This window comes from Thunnus albacares, chromosome 14, assembly GCF_914725855.1.
Source record: "Thunnus albacares chromosome 14, fThuAlb1.1, whole genome shotgun sequence".
NCBI lineage: Eukaryota > Metazoa > Chordata > Actinopteri > Scombriformes > Scombridae > Thunnus > Thunnus albacares.
Genome location: NC_058119.1, coordinates 18,393,721 through 18,415,676, shown reverse-complemented (window position 1 = coordinate 18,415,676; position 21,956 = coordinate 18,393,721). Strand labels below are relative to the sequence as shown.

At 40.5% G+C, this 21,956-nt stretch overlaps 1 protein-coding gene across 2 annotated transcripts in view; it reads right to left on the bottom strand.

Annotated features, from left to right (window-relative positions):
* adam12b (ADAM metallopeptidase domain 12b) overlaps window positions 1–20,465 on the bottom strand; it is a 93,008-nt gene extending 72,543 nt beyond the window's left edge. For both annotated transcript variants that reach the window (XM_044373057.1, XM_044373058.1), the window contains exons 1-2: window positions 19,348–20,465; window positions 2,971–3,092 (exon numbers count right to left, since the gene is read on the bottom strand). In XM_044373057.1, the coding sequence (XP_044228992.1) occupies window positions 2,971–3,092; window positions 19,348–19,456 (231 nt within the window). In that variant the 5' untranslated portion in view covers window positions 19,457–20,465. The remainder of the gene's footprint in view (window positions 1–2,970; window positions 3,093–19,347) is intronic.
* Between the last annotated feature and the right edge of the window lie 1,491 nt (window positions 20,466–21,956).

The following is a 21,956-nucleotide window of genomic DNA, read 5'->3' as shown; positions in this document are numbered from 1 at the left end:
ATAGTAGTAGAGGAACAGGAAGAGAGCTGCCACATCCTACACTTCCCAAGTCTGTGTATGACACAAAAGTAGGTAAACTGGACTCTAGCTTTTACTGATGCACAACTTAAAAGTTCTCTATCCACATCTCCATACTGCTGGTTTCTGTTAAAAATAAATTGGTACAGAAGAACATACGTTTAATATTTGTCAGCCAGGGTTAGGGTTAATATAGTAAGACTTGACCTTGGTTCAAAGACTTAAACGCACAGTATGTAATATCTGCCGCTATGGGTCTTTCAATCAAAACAACAAAATAATCTATAATAACAAAAGACGAAGTTTGATGACGTCTTGAAGTCGTGTGGGATCATGGGAGTTGTTGTTTTCATTGGTAAACAACCACCATTGAAAACAGATCTGACGTGACTCAGACAGAAGAAGAAGAAGAAAGGCGAAATCATGTTCACGGACGAGGTAATGTACTAAAGCTATATTCACATCATATCATTTCATTCTAATGAAATAGCTGCAAGTGATGTTAGCTAACGTTAAGTTAACTTACCATTATATACACATATGTTACTGTACACATTAGCTTGATGGCTGGCATGAGCCACTTGTAATAGTAGCACATCGTAGTAAGCTAGATCTATATTGAAATTCCTCACTCTCTGATGTATCATCTGGTCTTTTCCGTGCTTCCCCGGAAGTTGTAGCAAGTAGAGGGAGTGGAAGGAATATGACGCCAGGGTTTCCACCAGTGTATTGCAAGCCTGTTGGCACGGGTTGACCCCCCGTTGGGTTTAAGCATTGGGGATTTAAAAAATATATATATTTAAGATGTAGCGTAGCTCCTTTAAGGAATAGCTCAGTGTGTAGCGGGTGAGAGAGAGAGAGAGAGAGAGAGAGCGAGCGTGTGTGTGATGGTGAGGCTGCAGCTATCGGAGCAACCCGTCTACCATCCAAGAGCAGGCTGAACAGGCAGAGAGCGGGAGAGTTTCTGCCGAAAAGAAGCACCGAGACCAAGGGAGACATGAGAGCAGCTGCTCGCTTCCAGCTATGTGTGTTGACAGCAGAGAGCAGGAGAGAGGACAGACATCTCATTCTGCTACTCTGTGCCCCAGCCCTCCCCACCAGGCCTAACCATTTTTCTGGTGGAAAAATAGTTGACACCATTGACAAGCGACCAAATGAAACGGACCATGACCTTAATTAAAATTACAGCTTTGTCTGGGTTTGAACATTGTTGGAAACATTTGGGATAATTTAATTACTCAACAAAATATATGACATGGGTCTAGTTGTTTTTAGACATTTTAATGCGGAGAAGTTACACATTATGTCCTTAATATTACAGTGTAGGAACGACTGTGATGACTCTGATGTGAGTGTTTCAGTATGACTGATTTATGGCAGAATGAACCAAGGAAATGAAGATGATGGAGATTTTTCTCACAATGTCAAATGTCATTTTTGAGATTTACTCCTTAATAGAATCTCAAAATGGCAATTTCCCGACAAATAGCTCTAAGATGACTTGATGCTTTTCAGGGAATTGTTTGTTATCAGACTGAAACAAAGTGTATTAACACCCTAAAGCCCATGGTGTCATTAGACCATTCTTACAACATGAGCACAAAAAAAGAAAAAGTTAAGAAAGTTAAGAAAAATGATTGATATGTCCGTACTAGCACAGAGGAATATAAAATATTAGATGTGCACAGTGAGGAATAGACATTTATCATCAGTTTATATTTCAGACCAGGCCTCTTTCACTGTGACATTTCTTAGGTCTGCTGACCAATGCCTTCAGGCCAATACAGTTTCTTTTCCAGGCGATCCTCAGCTCTCTGAGAGTCAGTGTGTGTGTGTGTGTGTGTGTGTGATGTCACGTCACCCATCCAGCAAAGACTGTAAGTAATGACTCTGCAATACTTTACGACTGCTTGATAACCTTCCACTGGCACGAGGACCAGTTAAATAAATCTGTTATCCTGAGAGGTTTAATTCTTAGTGCAGTCTCTGATAAAACAATCACTAGCTGCCCTGGCGGTCAGTTTAATTTGAGAAAGGGTCAGTTTGTAGATGGCTTACTGTAAAACCACTATATCTTCTTAACAAAAAAGCTTTATGTCAGGTGAAAAAAGGGTACATAATTAATTCTTTAACTTAATTATGCTTTAAAGCTTTAAGATGTATTTTCCCTCCTGTCTGTCATTTGACATGTTTGCTGATAGACAATTAAAGTAATTAACATCACTGCCCTTCTTTTTTGACTGACTTTGAGCAAGGAGCATATAACTGGCTGGAAAAAACAAGTCTTTCAGATGGTAACTTCCCTGCACCAGGAAAAATGTTTGATTGCTCAGGGAGTTCTCAACACCTACGCATTTCCCTCCTCTGGAAAAGTTTCCTGAAGTTGTGGTGGGGGATGCCGAATCTCAAACAGCTTCTTTTCCAGCTGTAGTAAGTGGGACACGCTGGTTTTCCCCGAGAACACAAGCGTGAGACCAGAGTGCACTAATTTAACTGTGCACATGCGCTGTATTGTATGTACATCTAGTTTATGGTGCAGAAAAGACATGCTCACTCGCTCGCTACTGTGAATCTTTCTCACAGCGTCAGGTTTGAGCACCGCTGACTTGTAGAATTGCCGAAAGGCTGACGAGTTGCTGGAATAATTTCACAATATGTATCGCCTACAGGGCAAACTTGCATAGAACAAACAAAAGAGGACATATTCAAAACAAAGGAGAGAAACCACAACAGGGAACCGACACAGGATAAACAGAGCTAAGGAGGGGACTTTCTACTGAAGAAAATCAAGCAACAGGGGAGTGAAGTATATACTGTGGTTATGTCAAACAAAAAGCCAGACATCTGTACTTGGCTGAGCTCTTAGAAGCACACTGGCATCAGCTAGGCTGCAGTCTGAGCCAGGTTATAAGCATTGAGCTAGTTCTGCTAAATGGCCTTGTGAGTATTTACCCCAGACGTGAGCTGGCTGAGAGGTCTGCGCTCCATGCCCTTCAGCAGCAGAGGTACAGTTGTCCCATATCGCTCTGGTTTAGCCGCATCCTCTCGCTGTTCAGTCTTGTCTGGACTACTTCCTGTAAAAAAAGATCATCAGAACAAATTACCTTGACTCGAATAAAGAAATTTTTACATCACATTACAAACATCACAGTGGATTTTGTTTTACAGGCAGGCAGGCAGCGGGGTCAGCAACATGGGTCAAAACTGCTTTGTAATATCCTCAATAATTCAAGCACAGCAATAATGTTTCAATTCTGCAACAAAGGCAAGAGAGCCTCGGACACACTGTGCTGCACTATTAAAGATTGTGGACTGCGCTGCCGAGAAAGAGGAAAAACTCATTCTTGTTCCTACGGGGAGATGCACTGTCCCCAAAAGGGCCTCTGCAATAGGACCACAGCCACGAACCAAGCATCAATAATACATGCTCTCACAGTTTATGAGGAACTCAGCCTTTACTATATCTCCAGACAGGAATTGAGTTAAAAAAAAAAACACTGGCAGGATGAAACTGTCCTTCCCACTACTTATTTTCTTTTCCTCTTTCACTTAATATACTATAGTAGGTCAGAAACTGGCATTGCAGTGTGCTGCTTTTCCTCCTCCTCTCCACTTTCTCTCTTAAACATAGCATCTTACTCCTTTTAACTTTTACCAAAGTAAAATTTGTACAGTTAGAAGCCAATTATGCTAATTAGCTTTTAAAAGACTGCTCATTTGGGAGGCAAACAGTATGGGGATGTATATATAGCATAGGATGAAATATAATAAACCACACCGGTGGCTTCAAGCAGAATGTGGGAATCATAGTCACTATTCCCTCTGCTCTCTGGGCGTCTCTCCCAGCTCTCCTCCCTCTTCTCCCACAGACAACTGAGGCTGTCCCTAATGCTCCCACAGCCTAACTTGAGCATGCCTGTATTATAGCAGGCCCAGCAGGCTTCCTGTGAAGCCCAATAAATGTTACAAGCCCACAGAGGAGATGCGGAGATGGAGTAAAGAGGGAGTGTTAGAGGGGAGGGGAGAGGTTATTTGAGGTTTCACACTCCTGCTATCACCAAAGGAAGACTCGAAGAGCACGCTGCGTCTCTATTTACTGTACTTCTAAGGTCTAGGCCTGTTCCTTAATCCCCTGAGATGAGAACATAAAGCATTTGTGTGACTGAATGTGCATGCGTAACGTCACGCGGGGTACAACAAGAGTTCAGTAGTACACTGTGCAGAAATTCAGTCTGACATACTTTTGTTTACTCTTCCTCTCCTCCCGGCGGTTGATGTCTTCACTTTCAGCTGCTCTGGTCTCTTAAAAGTCTGATGTTGCTCGTCTTTGAAGACAAAATTCAGCGACGACTCCTGCGCCAACACAACTGCAATTCTTTCAACTTCAAACTGTCTGCGGCGGCAGTTGCCCTGTGCTCTCAGTGTGGCCCAGAGTCTCCGTTTATCCACAGTGCATAATAAGCTAACAAGGGCATAAAAGGGACCTCCTATATTTAATGGGGTATTTGAACATGTGCCGACAGTAGTTTGTTGGTTTTAGTGGTGCATGAAAACCACGTTAGACAGACGAAGCAGCATGAATGAGACCACAGGCTGTGGCTAGAGTGCCATTAAAAAGGAGCTATAAAAGGAAAGTCAGACTTGTTAATAAAAGACTTCAGCACTTCTACTGGTGTCTCACACAATTCATTTTGATCTCTCAGATGCTGAATGAGTTTGTGTTAACTAAACAATACCAAAGCAGGGGAGGAAACTAAAGGCCGTCCGACCACATCTGAAGGCAAAAGTGTTTATAGCTGTTCTGAATGGCTACACTTTAAAGCGGGGCCAAAGGCCTGCCGTCATGGAGAGGGGAGAGACACAATTCATTTAGACACTTTTGAATAATCTCTCTTTGAGGGCTTCATGGTGTTGCCCTTTGTTCGCACGGAGAGTGACAGAAGTAGTTGTGTGCAGAATTAAAAAGGAGAAACAAGTATAAATCCTGCTTACTTTCTCACTTCCGTACACCTGGCAAATCACTGCATGACGTGGGTGTACTTATTAGATTGTCAGTTACAAAAAATGTTGGATGCAGCCTCCCCACTTCAGGAATTTCAGATGCTGTTCCACAATCCAACAAGCATTTCTTTTGGAAACATACTGATGTGTCAAATAATGTCTATGAGTACTGTGTGTGAGAGAGAGAGCTGCATGCTGTACAGTATGTGAGTTTGTCTACATTTTTGTGTCCACCAGGCCCCAGTGTTAGTGTGGATAAAGATTAAAGTGTGTATGCAACATCCGTCATTGCTCCCCAGAAAGAAGCCTTTCCTTCAAACAGAAAAGAAATATGACATTCATGATCATCCTCATGGGCTTCATTCTCTTTGGGAACCTTTGAAATTCCAACTAAAACTGGGTTAATCCCATATGTTTTCTGGAAAGTATCCTGATTGCTAAGTCAACCACAGTTGAATCCCCACATTGGACACAAGGGAGAATGAGCTGCGGGTCACACATCTAAAAAACAAAAAGTCTGTTTGGCAGCCAAAAACATCTTTCCCCTACTCTCTCTTTACATAGCCTCACAAACCAGAACTGTTTTAAAGCTAACTCCATGTTGGTGATCTAACAAAGATGATATTTTTCTGCCATTTGAGCAATCCACTCCGAGCATGAGTTGTATTACTAATTAACTGGTAGGTAACATGAATTCAAACAGGGTCTGATGTCCACTTTGCTCAGCAGGGAAGTGACGCAGCCAACAATATAAACAAAATGAGCCACAATTACTTCTGTGAAAAGGAGGGCGCTGCTGGACTCAGGACAAAATCCTCCTCATTACGATACATTTAGTATGCTACCTGCTGCATCAGTGAGATTCCCTGATGACTCTCACATTTACTTGCATATGTACTTTTTGGAGGAGAAGGGTGTACTGTATGTATGAGGGGATTCAAAGCAAGGCAGCTATACATGCATAAATAATAGTTGGAAAATGCATATGTGCAGCATCATCTGCGCTTTAATCTATGGCAGAAACGGGATACACTGCTTTTCATTTATATTGTATCCATCCAATCAACAGTGTTACCATGGAGTCCTTCTCTTGAGATGAACAAGAGAATAAACAATGTAAGGAAGGTCAAAATAGGGGGATGAAGGACAAGTGCAAATCTATAGGCAAGGTGTTTAGGGACTACAAGAGAGAGCGAAGGTCACAGTGGGACTTCAGAAATCTGCGGTCTGATAAGTCTGAAGTAACATTTGCATAAAAACTATGTGCAACATACTGTGTATTTGATGGAAAGGGAAAATTAGTATTGCCTACATGTTTTTATTTTTTTTTTTATTATCTCACCACAATCTCACAATATCATGTGATAGAAAGCTCCACAACAGCTACTAAAGTAACTCTGTTTTATCAACTGCCTTTTCCAAGGTCAAGAACACATTTTTCAGCTCAACATGGAGGAGTACTTAAAGTTATCAGGAAAAAAAATTTATCAATCCTATGACAACTGGAAAAAACCCCAAGCCTTAAAACAACTCCTAAATGGACCTTGTGGTGAGGTTATTTTGTCAGCATTACAAATGATGTAAAACATAGCTGACACTTTTGAAAATGTACAAACAGGGGAATCAGGTGAGGAGCAGAGAAAAACAGGAGACAACAGGAGGAATAGTCAAGGCTGTTTAGTAGTGCTGATGCTTTCTAAAGCTTACTACAAGGCTTCTATTTAATACTGTCAATATCAGATCTTTTATGTTGCTCATAGCTGCTCTCAACCACACAGGCTTGGTGTCAACAGCTTTCAAATCAGTTCCAATATAAAAAAGGGGAAACACAACAGGGCCCCAGAGACGTGACTTTTCAGTTCATTGTAAACAGAATTTTAATAACAGCGGATCAGAGGTTAAGAACTATAATTATGGATTTGATAATGGCAAAGATTTAATGTTCAATATCTGCACAGCAGCTGCTGCAAAACCAGGCCTCCAAGCCTCCAATCAAGCCCCTGTGATGCGTGTGTGAAAGCCCTCAAAAGGTGACTCAGCCAACAGTGACTCACTGCAAAAGACTCTTTTAGCTAAGAAAGGGAAGATGAAGGTACCGCCATTATACATGAGGACAAATGTCATGAAAATAAAGGTTATTTTACGAAAACGCTGACAAGCACAGGTGAGTTCTGAGTTTAATTGTTGCAACTGGATTCGATGGAAATCTGGATGTAACCCAGAACCATTTCCGGGATTGCCTACTGTATTGATCTTACATATTGATCACAAAATGGAAACATATTGAGCCAGGGTGAAACCACTGCATGGACATGAGATAGGTGTTTTCATCAATGCGGACAGGTTCGTTATTTCTTTTGTACTTTTTCCATACACTACAGTTCTGCAATGCACTCTACCTTTGTAAAGCTTATAATGACATTTCTGTTGAGACAGTTGCCAGAGAGGTATCGATTCAACTATCCCTAATTAAAATCAATGCAAATTGAACATTACAGGTTATAAGCTTTACAAAATTATTACCGGGATATTGTTTAACATTCTAATGCGTGTATTTGCTTTCTTGCAGCGCGTTTAATGAGAAGAGCAGCACCACTCTCATATCTGTCCATTCAATATGGAGCAGGAGCCAGCAGCCAGTTAGCTCAACTTATACACGGAGACTGAAAACAGGTGGAAACAGTAACCTCATGGTGACAACAAAACTGCAGGAAGTCACTGCACCCAGCCAAGAAACAGTCCTGCACATAACCCCCCCCCCCTGTAAAACACTTCATTTTTGTACAGATTAAACGAACAAGAAATATTGAGCTTTAGAGGTGCTGGTAGGCAGTGTTTGTTTCTTTTTCCAGTCTTTAGGCTAAGATAACTGTCTCCTGCTTGTGGTCTTCATATTAAATGGACAAATATGAGAGTAGTATTGATCTTCTCATCTAACTCTCTGCAAGAAAACAAATAAGCGAATTTCCCATAATGTCAAACTATTCCTCTGAGTAAATCCAAAGCTTTGACATTTATTTGCTTGCGTGTGTAAGGACAAAATAAACCCTTGAGCTAAGTAAACGCTTGACTGATGCAAGCTCTCTAAATGAAATTACCAGCAATTAATAGTTGTCAAAAAGGGTCACTGGTGAGGGTCATTGGTCATTAAGAAGTATGCTACACCAATACAAATATAAAATATCTACAATCACGCGACTGATATGCACATCACACACGGTCACAAAGGTTGCACATGGAATACTGTAAGTATCTGAGAGAATGAGCAATAAGAGGAAAGAACGTACAAGAAAAGTGCTGCTCGAGTGCTCTGATTCAATGAAGACCTTAGTGCCTGTGGTGTTTTCTTACTTCTGCTTCAGATGCTCCGAGGTCTACAATCTTTTACACGAGAAACCCGAGGATTAAAGATGCTAAAATGTTTTCATCTTTTAGGTCAAAGTGGAAGAAAGAACGCTCTACAAACACCTTACACCATAGCGAGAGTCTACACCCAATTACTGATTCTGTACGAAAACACCACTGACCTAAATACGGCAACGGATGCTTACACCTACATTGTGCCCTCGGATATACTGTTAAGGGCCCTTAAAGAGAATGGCGAATGAGGCGGCTCTGATAGTAGAGCTCATGATTTTCTTAATATAGCTGTTCCTGGAAGTAAAAAAAAAAGGCATCTAACTACACCGTCAATATCATTTAGACAGCGACACCTGAGAGGTTGCCCTGACATTTATTTAATTAGTAAGAAGTCTGAGTCACTCAAAGAAGTGAGATATCAATATAATGCTAAGAACTGTCTGCCATATAATAGGTTGTTCAGTCTTGTCACAGTGTGAAACAAGAGAACTAAAATAAAGCCTGGGTTTCCTTTCATAACAAACACTCTTCCTTCCAACACATCAAAGAGAGCATTTTACAATTCATGTTAAAATCCCTCTTATAAATAGTGAAAAAAAAAAACAATGCTGACACAGTTCATCTTCAACATGATGTTCCTAGACTAATAAAAGACATGCAAAAAGTAGACAGCATTGTTTAAAAAAGGAGTACAGCTGTAGCTCTCTGAAGTGCCAGCTACTTTGCTGCATATGAATTGATGTTTTTTCGCTTGAAGCAACTTAAAAGAAAAGACTTTCAACTAATAAAATAAGTCATCCAGTGAAATACACGTACAGGCTTTTTGGCTCCATAGAGAATAAATGTACAAATGTATTTTTCATGTCTGTGTTTCATCTTGAGCAGCATAATGAACTGTAGCTCACACTATGTTGGTTCATGTTCTCCAGCAATAGATATAAATTACAGTATATTCAACATGACACTGGTCAGAGCTGTAATTTCCAGGCACTAGCAATCAATGTTCAAAGACAGACTCCGAGTGCTCTCTCAGAGTCTGTCTTTTGTTTATTTTAATGTTATTATATTTTCAGTAGATTTATTTAGCGATTATGTTAGAAAGACAAAATTATGAAATTAGGTTTTTGCCTCAACCCTGGTTCAGCTTTCTATTTTTATCTGGAAGAAACCAGTTGCAGTTAATCATGTTACTATATTCACTGTATGTAGTTTTTTTTCATGTATATTTTTCAGGCAATTTCAGTAATTCTGCTTTCACTGCAAAAATTTTTTACATGAGAGACTCAAGTGGATGGATAACTGTGGTGGGACTTTGATGTTTACTTGATTATTTATTTGAATCCCTATAAGCTGTTGCTACTGTATATCAGTTACTCCTTCTGACGTCCACATGGAAAAAAAATACTAGATACTACAACAATTTCATGTAACTATGTAAATCAAAAGTAAATACAAGTGTTTATTACAGAAACATTAGAAAGTGTCAAAAAAGAACAATATTGTTCTCAAGTTACACTCCTGATCCAAAACTGATATTCGAGTAATGTAGTTTTTTATAGGAGAGTAAACGCTTGTCTGTCCAAAGCTTTTACTTTTGATTTTACTTCTAGCAGTACAGAGAAATTTCTATGCTGTAAAAATTCTTAAAGATTCCCTCCAGACATGTTTTAAAATGTGTATAAAATACTCTACTTGGAATAATAATTTGTGTCTGATATGGTTTTTCCACAAAAAAAGTTCAATAGTCTTGTTAAAATCCTTCAAAATGTCATCTACTCCTTCTCCCTCATTACAAATTCCAAAATCTATATATATGCAAATATTGTTCATTTTAGAAACTTAACTACTGGACACGAGATGTCACCTGCTTCATTGTAAAGTCCATTCTCCGTGTATGTGCACAAAGTTTCCACATCACACTTGTGTAACTTGAATATTGGTCCAGGATTGGCTTACAAACTATTTGTGATGTCACAAATCCTGCTCATAGGCCCACTCCTTTTCAGATTTTTAATTAGCACAGAAACTTTCCACTTTGAGCAGATGGATGTGAAAAACAGCCTTCAAATGTCAAACTCTGCGCATACATCATTCTGCACAGTGAAGCTCAAAACATCCAACTGAATGAACAAGAAAAACACACTTTTGAGTGGATCAATATTTTTATATTAACAAATGATCAAATGTGTGAGTGGTTTCACTCATAGTGATGAACCCACGGTTAATTATCTCCTGCAGCTCTATGGAGCTTCACACCGTCTTTCAGCTCATTATTTTGTATTTACAGCCGTACCTTTACTGTACTGATTCACTCTCAACACTCTCATCAGTGTCGTTTCAGCAAAAAAAGCTCTGATGAACCCACTCCACACTATCTGCCCAGCACCAAATGGATAACAGACAAAGTTAGCAATTGCAAGAAGAACACAATTGAGCATTTCGCAGCTAAATTTTCCCTCAGGAGTTGGTGGATAGTAAAACAAAGCTAAAAGGAGAGTGAATATTGGAGCTATATTACATTCATTAGGCAACCAAAAACACAACTCAAAATGAATGCATACTGTATATTTCTCTATATCTGTTGGTTATGTAAATAGGCAACTGTTACCCATATCAACTGATTTGGCAATACCTGTGGTTACTGGTGGAGACAGCAAGTACATTTTAATAATATTGGTCCCATTTTTGTCTAAATGGCATGAATTACTAAATGAAATACATATTGACCACTGGGGGAAGCAACCACACCTTGTGTAGCTACTCTGTCAGTGGACAGAATAAGATCTATTTGCAGGGCAGCTAAACAAACTGTGTGCTGAGAAATTCATTACGTCACTTTGTTTTAATAAATAAGCCAGTCAACAGAGTCGCCTGACATGGTAATACTTAATTCATGATTGAACATGTTCTTCTGCATTACGTTAAGTGTCCAAACGTTTGTCTTCTGTATCACATTCATGCATTCATTGCAGGAAAGGTGGCCAGAAACAAAGAAAACTACTATATAGAGATGCAATTACAGAATGCAAATACACATATAGCCACAAAAATACATTGTTAAATAATGCATTATAACCCTCTGGTTCCTCTACCACCAGCCTCTTGTGTGGAAGGCAGGACAGGTTTCTTTGGATGTGATAAGCTCTCCAAAACAAAATCACATAGATAAAGAAAGAAACCAGGGAGGTGTAAGATTTGCCTTCCACTGAGGAACAACATTATGTTCTTCTTATTCACAGTGGGAGAAACCAAGGAACCCAGTTAGGCTGAGAGAAAGAGAGAAAATAGGTCCGACAGGCACAAATACAAACAAAGAGTCCCAATGCCCTTTGCAGGATTTGAGAATTTGAGTATTCCCTCATTGCTTCATTTTTCAACAATCCTCTCTTCTATCAACTCTCTCATCGCTCACTTTCCTCAGTGATGACACACTGTAGTAATTAGCAGTGAAGTTGAGGAGGTGATAATTCTGGATGTGTGACCCCCCCCAGATCCATTACAAACAGAGCAGTCCATTACTGGCTTGACAGAGTAAGCTACGAGGTCAGCAGCTCACAGTGAAATAATGGTAATAGGATACTCCTCAGGATGGGCTAGTGAGATTTGCCTTTATGTCCCAGTTCCATCCTGTGGGAGCAACAGTGGAAAAGCCAATTCCCATCTTGTCTTGCACAGATTTGGGCATTATGTCTCAGCGCTATGGGGATTTCAGCTTGGAGGATTTGTGGATTAACAGGAACTTATCACGCATGCTAGGTCACCTAATAGTCATTTGAGGGGTAAGACAAACTCCCACTAATATGGATTTTTTATTTATGTCATCATATTCATCCAAAAGATACTGTATACACTTATATTCACCTCCAAAAACAACAAACAATAAAACGGTTCATATTTGTCAGGATTTTGAGAAGCATGCAAATGTATGTGCACATACATCCACCTCCATGACACACACACACACACTTATACACAAGTATCAAGAGGTCCCAAGTTGCTGGAGGCAAAGCACAACCAACCTCTACCTTTCAGGTCTTAACTTTGTATAATACTCTCTCAAAACAGCCTCTATTCCCTCCATCAAAAGCTTCCATAATATAAAGGCAGGCAGTCCAAGAGCATGGCATGACCCCACTCAACAACAGCTAACAGCAAATACTCTGACACAGAGGTGTGATGACCTTTCTGATATGAAATTATTGATGTAGGTCAATCCTGGTGGTCCAGCCCACTGTGCAACCGCGTGAGTCTCAAACCCGAATCATGTTGTTGCATCAGTCCACTTTCTTGTTCTGTACTCGCTCTCATCCAAGCAAAACTTAGTATTTTTTCAGATGGACACTCTGTCAAAGAAAAAGAAACAAACAAGAAACTACTGTTCTAAAGAATTCATGTTTTCACCAACCCCTTTGTGTAAGCCAAAATATTCCCCAATATTTCTACTACACCTCTAACCTGTCATTCATTTCAAATGTGAGAATCGACGTCGGTATGTGTGCACCTCTCGCAAACCCTATATCTGTCGTCACTCTGTATTCTAGTGTAAATACCAACAACTAGCTGTTCACAGATAAGTTGTGACAGCAGCGTCTCCGTGTTCCCTTTCTTTCTTCGCTCCACAAAAAAATAATAACACATTTTTCTTCATTTTAGAAAAAAAAACAAACTGTGTCCCAAAACAAAATACCTGAGCTTCACAGGAATTATAGCACATTCAATCAATTTGGTAAATGAAAAAGAAAGGTTTGTGAATGCTTTTGCACCTGTCTCTATGTCTCTTTTGCTTCTCTCACAGCTGATGCAGATCTGGGGGAAATGCACCCAACCTCGTCCATCACACCTATGACTGTGTGAGTGACTCTGTGAGTGCTGTTTCTCTGGGCTCTGCAGGTGTGTGTGTGTGTGTGTGTGTGTGTGTGTGGGGGGGGGGGGGGGGGGGGGGGGGGGGGGGGGTCTGCAGATCTGTTGTTGTCTAAAACACAGATTTCTCACAGTTTCACAAATCTCACATCTTTCTTTTCACTCTCCCTCATTTCCACTGTCTCGTTCATTTCACTCATGACATCTGGAAATGCTCAGAGCATTATTCCATGTGTGCATGTTAGTTTCTCACATTATTACACAGCAGTACGCGTCTCCAAGTCGTGCATGCCGCCAGTTTATTCATCAGCTAATGTTGTTGTCTCCTAACATCGGTTTATCTATTATATCTTGGGCAAAGAGGCACGTGGTGAGCAGGAGGAAGCTAAATCACACTGATGGCTATAATGACCAATGATGCTTAACAGAGGGAGACGTTCCTAACTGTGTCTGTCATTCCCTCGTGGCCAACAAATCAATGCCAGCCTGTCCTCAAAATGTCAAGCGACAGCCACCCCAAGGCTTTGAAAGACCGACCAGGGTGAGATTATTTCCTAAATGGCTTTAGCAGAAAGGGGTTGTTTTAACCAAATGGCAGCCATACGTCAGTGTTCCACCACAGACTGGAGGATAGGTGTGAGTTACATCCCAGGAAACTGTGCTGAAAGGTGGGCTATGCTTCTCAGAGAGAGAAGGGAGTGAATTTCTATGTTTCAGGCCACTCAGGGCAGTTTCATTCTCCTCTCTGCCAATTTGTTTAGACAACACGGACATTCTAATCTCTCTAATTAATTCTGTCTGATGCCGCGGTCTGACCAGATGATATCCACAAATCTAATCCAGGTCATTTGGTTCTCTCCCTAATTATTTATTGAGTTTCCTCTGCCTAGAAAAGGAGATCAGACCCTCAGAAAAGCAGTTGATATTCAGAGGAGAGACAAAGAGAGCCCGACAGAGACAGAGAGCCACAGACAGAGCGATTCATCAAAGATCAGTAAACACAGCCTGTTTGATTATTGCCCTTATGAGACTTCTTTTATTTTTGCTGCAAAAGTTCAGAAGGCAGTTGAGCTCTGAAGGGTGATAACGCTTGATTTAAAAACTCACAAATGGCTTCTCAAATGTAGTCCAGTCATAGATATAAACAACTTTTTTGAAAGCTAATGAGCAGACGGCCGATTCAACTATAATCAACTGATCACCTGACTTTTAACTTTGCAGATTCTTTTATAGAATGTTTTTCCAAAATTTAATATTTATACAGAGGTAGTTATTTTGGCTTGAAACAAGAAATGTGTTATTATTCTAGGAAGATGCATCCAGTGTTCTTTCTGATGTAAAATGACAGGTGTCAATCTTTCAGGTTGTGGACAATATGAGACATTTATGTGGACAAACCAAATAACTTGAATGCTACAGTGCTGTAAATTCCATAAAAAAATACATTTTCTACAGTGTTTCTCAAAAATTAAACCTATGCTTATTGGGGCATTGTGTGCGTTTGTTTATGTACTCAATAATTAGGATTTTATTTTGATCTCATAGTAAACTTGAATTAATACAGTGCTTTCACTTGTTGAATATTTACATTAAAATACTCAATAGCAAAACCAGGATACACTCAACAGGACACTTTCAAAATCCCTCCAGAGAAAGTCCTTATTATCTGATGCATCACTTCAGCAAATGCTACCACAACACAATTTTTGAACTCTGTCCAGGTGGCCGATTGCAGCTGAATGCTGGCAAGCAGAAAGGTGTTCTGGCAAGGGAGGAGTGAGTGTCAGTCGGCTCTGCTCCATATATGGCTGTTGATTTGGCTGAGTTTCGGGGGGATAGACTTGGGCTGATTTGGGCTGAGAATCTGTTTCAGTTAGCAGCCCTCGGGCTAGCTTTGGGCCAGCCTAGTGTCAGCCCATGGTATTGACCCAAGTTTGGCATTCATCACAAATCTGGCTCCAGTCTGGCAACCAGTTGGGCTGGATTTAGGCCACTGTTGGGCCAAACCATTGTGGCCTGTGTACCTACCAATCAGTTTACTGCAACCTGGACTCTGTACACTAAAACACTTTAACACTATGATTCAGTCCCATCTTGCACTCCCAGGCACCTTGTGGTCCCTTCTGTTCTACTAATGTGTAAATGCTTTTCATCTTTCACCTACAATTCTTTATTACTTGAAAATTAGGATCCCTTGCATTGTTCAACAATAAGGCTTGCCCGATTCCCCAGGGCAAGTAAAATGCCACATCGGGCTAGTAAATCTAGCAACTCACTTGCCCAATCAGGCAAGTGGTAAAAAAAAAGTTAAATAAATGAATAAAAAGTGTTTCAATGGTTTTTTTCAATCATCGTCGTATCATAAATTACGTTCTTGTTCTCCGGCAGACAGCATAGCCCCCTCCCCTTGCATGCATCGGAGAATAGTGGCACGCGTCATTGGCCAATCAAGAATTGAGTAGGCTAGTATTGTGATGCGTGAAACAAACTTGCCTCAGGATTATGTGAGCACAGTCAAATAGAGGAGTCAGTGGTGCATCTAAGTTTTCACTGCCATAAATACTCTTGGAACAAGAAACATTAAAAAGGGAAATCAGGAAGCTTGGAGTGGAAGAAATGAGTCCAAAAAATGTATTTGCCATCGGGTGAGGGAGTCTATTCCATAATTTAAAAGAAACTGGGCTGATCAAAACAATTTAGTGTTCAGTGAAATATAGGAGATGGGTCATACCATTTTTGATATGCAAGAATGTTTGTTTCTTCGCATCTATGACACTCTGTGTCCTTGTTTTGCTCCATTTACTTAAATAAAGATTAAACATGACAATTAACTTTAGTCTTTGTTGTTATTGGATAACCGCTAATAAATAAAACTATTTGTACAGGAGCAAGTAAAAACTGACTCTGGGCAAGTAGATTTCTGATCCACTTGCCCGACTGGGCGAGTGAAAAAAAACATTAATGTTGAACCCTGCCTTGTTGTATCTTGATCATTCTCCATTCTGGAGCCAACATGAAGAAAGCTCTCCCAAAATACTATCAACATATCACTTTTCCCACCAGAGGAGAGCAGACTCTGGATCACTTTTACACCCCATTCAGAGACTGCTTTAAACCCCTTCCCCGCCCTGCTTTTGGAAAGGCAGACCACTGCTCCATCCTACTGTTGGTACTGTACTCTGCTGTACACGGAGGAGGACCAAGTGGTGATCCTGAAAAGCAGCAGCCTGAAGCCTGCCTACACTAACTCTTGAGTAAGGGAAAGATGTAAACTAAAAATATAAAGTTAAAGCTCAAAGTAAGCGCTCTACAGACATTAAAGTGTCATTGATGAATATCTTATCTAGTAAAATCTCTGGGGTAACTGGTAACACCAGTGTTGTCACAAGTTTATCAGCAGGGAAAATTCCTCACCGTGGCATCCCCTTTCTGCCACCTTGGACCCTTACCCACCTGGACAAAGGGAATACATATGTGAGAACGATATGACCATCAGAGAGAGGTGAAGACACTAACCAGCTGGTGTCAGGACAACAAACTCTCTCTCAACGTCAATAAAACTAAAGAGATGATTGTGAACTACAGGAGACAGCAGTGGGACGGACACCTCCCCATCCACATTGGTGATGCTGAGGTCAAAAAGGTCAGCAGCTTCAAATTCCTTGCTGTGCACATCCCCGAGGACCTCTCCTGGTCACTACACACAAACGCCATGGTCCAGAAAGCTCGCCAGCAGCTCTATTTCCTGAGGAGATTGAGGAAGTTTATTTGGCTTTTTCCCCTATCTTTATTCAAGAGCATGGTCTTTCAATTTGAGAGCATGATTTATTAATTTCATGTTCATTTTTTGTAATTCTTTCCCTCAACATCAGTCCTTGCACTTAAATAGCCCCTGCTCGCACTTAGATTTGCTCCGTTTCTGCTCAAACTGTATGCTCGGACTGAAGTAGCCTATTATATATTTCAATATTATTGTTTATTGCGTATTGTTTTTGTTGGGTGTGCTATTGGATTTTATGCTGATGTTGCTGCATCTGCCATCTGTGTGTGTGTGTGTGTGTGTGTGTGTGTGTGTGGTTTATGTGACCACCGTGCCAGGCTATGCTCAAGTGTCGTTTTTAACATTACTGAGCATGTTGGTGCCGGTGTACCTCTATCCATATGCTTGATTAATGATGCTGTTGCATCTGTCAGCTGTGTGTGTGTGTGAATATGTGGCCACTGTGCCAGGCTATATGCGATGCTGTTAATGTTCGTCTCGGTGCCTGTAACATTGCCTCTGATGATGTATAAGGCTTGTATAATTAAACTGTGGTGCATTCAGGCAAGTATAGTTGTAATGGCCTATTTTGGTTAATTTATGCGTTTCAGAACCTAATAGTAGCCTATGATTGGTCTTGGATGGGCTAGGCCCACCTAGTTTTCTCTGTGTCGACCCACACTGTGATTTCTGCCTACACTACTGGCCGGTACTCTCCATATCAGGTTCTCTGAGTAATTCATAATGGCCATAAATAAACTGCATTACCCAGGGGGCAATATGTGATGCTCACCTGTTCCCACCTACCCACTTTTCTCTTTTGGCATACACTAAAGCTAGTGTACATAGTTAATTATTTTTTAGTCTTATAATTGAAATGGTTGTTCCCCTGATTAAATACATTTATGTTGTGAACATCAGCAATCTTTTACTTACTGTACAAATTCAGAATGTAGCCTAATACTTAATGATTTGCTGATACCAGCCGATACACAGGCCAACATGTGAATAGGGGGAGAACTGGCACTTATTTTTCTTCCACCTCAAGCTCTGGGTGCATACTGCCCTATTTCAATACTCACACTACCCCTTAAAACTATTTTTACTCCCTGCATTCATATATCAGCTAACCCTCTGAGTGAGAGCTTTAATGACCCCCCACTCTGAGATGATGTGTGCAGTAAACATCTCCTGAACGGCATCTTTCTACTTGTCTGCTAGTGTGGATAATTTTCAGGGGAGCTTTGCAATAAACTGTATAATGATGCATCCCCGATTCCTCGGGCTTCATGTTGTTGTTTGCACCGAATCAGTAACAATGCACAGCCCTGTGTGTGCATTTTTTAAAGAAAATGTGTGGCCTACCTTTCCAGTTAACATTTGCTTGGTGAATGCATTCAAGACATGATCCAAACCTCTATTTTTGCCATAGTGTGAATATTTTTATCTTCTCATGACTTGTGTGCATTCTGTGCCTTATGCACTGATGCGACACTGTGATGATGACATCTTGGTAGCACACTTTACAAAGGTAATGGACTGTATTTAAGTCACCTGTGATTGAGCGATATCTTTTTTACTATTATTTTTTATCCTTTTTCTATAATTGAAGCTTACTGGATCCCGAGTTGCTGACTTGTCAAGTCCATATAAACAAGTCTGACAGTTTTGACCCTGTGCTTTTCAGAGGGTAAACCTGCGAAGAGGATTTTTTTTCTATCTTTATCTTGCTACTACGGACCCAGCCACACGTACACATTAAAAAACAAACAAGCATTTGAATCTTGGCACGTGCTCTGTCCCATACACACAGCACCCTGTTATCAATGACTTATTCATTCAGCAGATTAAATATAGCATCTGAGTAACAACATCCTGTTTAGTTTATATTTACAACCTAAAGATGAGGCTATATCCTGCTTGGATGTTAAACTCATCTGTCCATCCTACAGCAGTCTGACTTCCTTTTATTGTTCCATCTGAGCAGCAAGATGGATCTAAAATAACAAACTCTTGTCTGCCCCTCTGTCTGCCACAAATGTGAAATGCATAGCATGACAATGAATAGAGCTTTATGTAAAGAGAAATGACAAAAATGGTGTGAAACATGGATATTTTAAGTTTCCCATCAAGTAGATCCATGAAAAAAGAGGGTGATTATTCCTTTAACATATTGAACAACCCTACAAAGCTGCTTGCACTGTCAAGAGTGTGTTTCCCAATGAGACATAAAAGAAATCCAGCCCAAACACAAGTTCATGTTCAGATGATCAAACTGTGGCTCAATATCAGCAGAAATACAGACGATTAATGACTTATGTCTTAACAGTTATGTTGCCTTTACTTACCCTCCTTGTAAACCTTGTTGTCAGCATTTTCTGTTGCCGTGGACAGGCACCAGATGCGGAGAGCGAAGATGAGAAAAGCAAAGTTCTTCCGCCGCCGCCAGCTTCTCATGATGCCCGGGCTCGGTGGGGTGAAACCGGGGAAAGCGCTCCGGTCGGGACTGCGTTATTAATGCAGCAAGACTAAACACTCCACACAGGTGACAGGGTAGAGAAACGGGTCAGAGCAATCAACAGTGGTAAAAGGGGGGAGAAAAAAAAATCTTCACCTAACAGACTCCCAACGAGATGCGGCAGGCTGTCACTCCAAGACAGAAGCTGTCAAAAAGTTTTCCGTACTACACCAGACGTTTGTCGCGCAAAGGTCTGGGGAAAGACGTGCAAATACATGTGTTAGCTGAATGTTTTTGTGTGGACGTGTTGCTCATGTGAGAGGGACATTGCAGGGAGCGATAGAAAAGACAGAATGAGAGGAGATGTGTGAGAGTAGAGAAGCGGACTTTCCATCCAGTCGTACCAGAGCAGCCACACACTGCCATGTGCACTACAGACTCTGCCGGGTCCTAGCGCCAGATAAATTCAACCCAATCTGTTGTCAAATGCGATCTTTCTTACCCGTCCCATTTACACTTACCCCGGGTAAGGTCAACTGTTTCATTTAGAAAAAGCCCATGTCCAAATACACACCAAGAATCATTAAGGATGTCTCTGATAATTCAAAAAGAAAGGTAAAATATTCTGCCACATTGCGATTTGCCACAGCTAGCGCAGTGGACATCCATGGACACCCAAGAGCAGATAGTCATGGTCAAATTTTGTATTAAATGTCATTCAGGGCAAACAGAAAACACCTGATGGATAACAAAAATACATTGAAAATACTCAGCTGCTGGATAACACTTGGAAAAAAAACATATATGCCCAATATTTTGACTTTTTTCCTATGGTTGCTTAGGAACGATGTGTAACCTAGCAACCCATGAAGTGCTGAGGTCACAGCTGGGGCAACATCTCTACTCCTTCTGGGCACAGCTAGCTTACAGTATTTTTTTTATGTTTGGTTGCGTTTGTAGCTGGTTAGTTGTTGGCTAGCCGGCTCATATCCACAGACTTCACGGATGGCTGTGTAACCAGAAAGGCCATTTACGAGGGTAATTCTCATGGGAGAGTTGCTCTCCTGCCATGTAGGTTGGTTCCAGATGATGAACACAGACTGACAGTTTGCATATGAGGAGAAGAACTCCTGCCAGTCATGTGTCTGTCACATTTCTATCTCTGCATAATTTGGACTCTGTGCTTTGAGGCCCCTACTGTACCAATGTTTATTAAAAGAACAGAACAGGGAGTACAGGACAAATTATAAACCACAAACCTTTCTTTAGTACAGTTTATCGATCAACATTTCCTCTTCTTCTACTTGTGGCACCTCTTAACTGTTTAGAGCTAGATTTGCATTAGCAGTACCGTGGTAAAAACACAACCGATGTGGTCTGACTATATAGTATTTCTTTTGTTACAGACACTATATAAATGAACTGTATTAATTGAGGGCCCATCATGACGGCCAATCTTTTCTAGACTTCACAAAACTACTGATATGACAATCAACAAGTATACAATGGATGAGACTTCTAATTTCGACATTTATTTATCTATTTTCTATATAACAAATTGGCAAACATATGGATAATAACTGTGATCTATATCTCCCTGTTTCAGTCCACAATGTCTCTCTGGCTCAGTCTCTGCAGCTCTTTGGTGTGCTAAACTGTGTTGTTTTTGATCTACTGTGGACCCCTAGATGAAGATGAGCGACTCCTCCCCTAGCTCCCTCTTCTTTAGATATGATGGATGCAGCCTCAGAAACACAACCAATGGGCTACAAAAAATAAATATATAAATACATAAAAGTAAAACCAAAAAAAAAATACATTGAAAAGGGCAGAGCCCCTATGTGGTTCACTAGTCTGACTATGGTCTTGACATCTTTGCATGTATGCTGATGGGATTAACAAACTGACATTTCAAAAAAATAATCATAAGCTTGTAACCTGTTGAGCCACGAGTTCCCAACATTTTTCTCCGCTGTATGACAATATCACACATTGATATTTCTGCTTGTTAAACCACTTTCTTGAAACTACAGTATATATTTAATGAAATATTCAAACCCAAGGTGCTTTTTATTGTGTCTGCATTGATGTATCAAATGGAAATCAAATTCTAGATGAACTGTGGATCATTCACTACGCATTTAATCTTGACATCTGTGGAAACTTAAGGATCTGGACTAGGATTTCATATAAATCTATTTATGTTAACATTTATCCCTGCAAAATTTGCATTTGTAATGACTGAGGTTGTAAATGCAGAGATGAAATTAACTGTCCTCATTCAATTTAAATATGAGCATAGAAAAAGCCACCCCTCTTGTCAAAGTACCCCTGGGATGACAGTCTCTTGCTCACTATCTCTGTGTCCACACACACACACACACACACACACACACACACACACACACACGCACAATCATAGACCCAGACGAACAGACGAACTGTCATCACCATCTGGCCCCATCTGTGTTTTGCCGAGGCTACCTGGTCTGGTTTAGT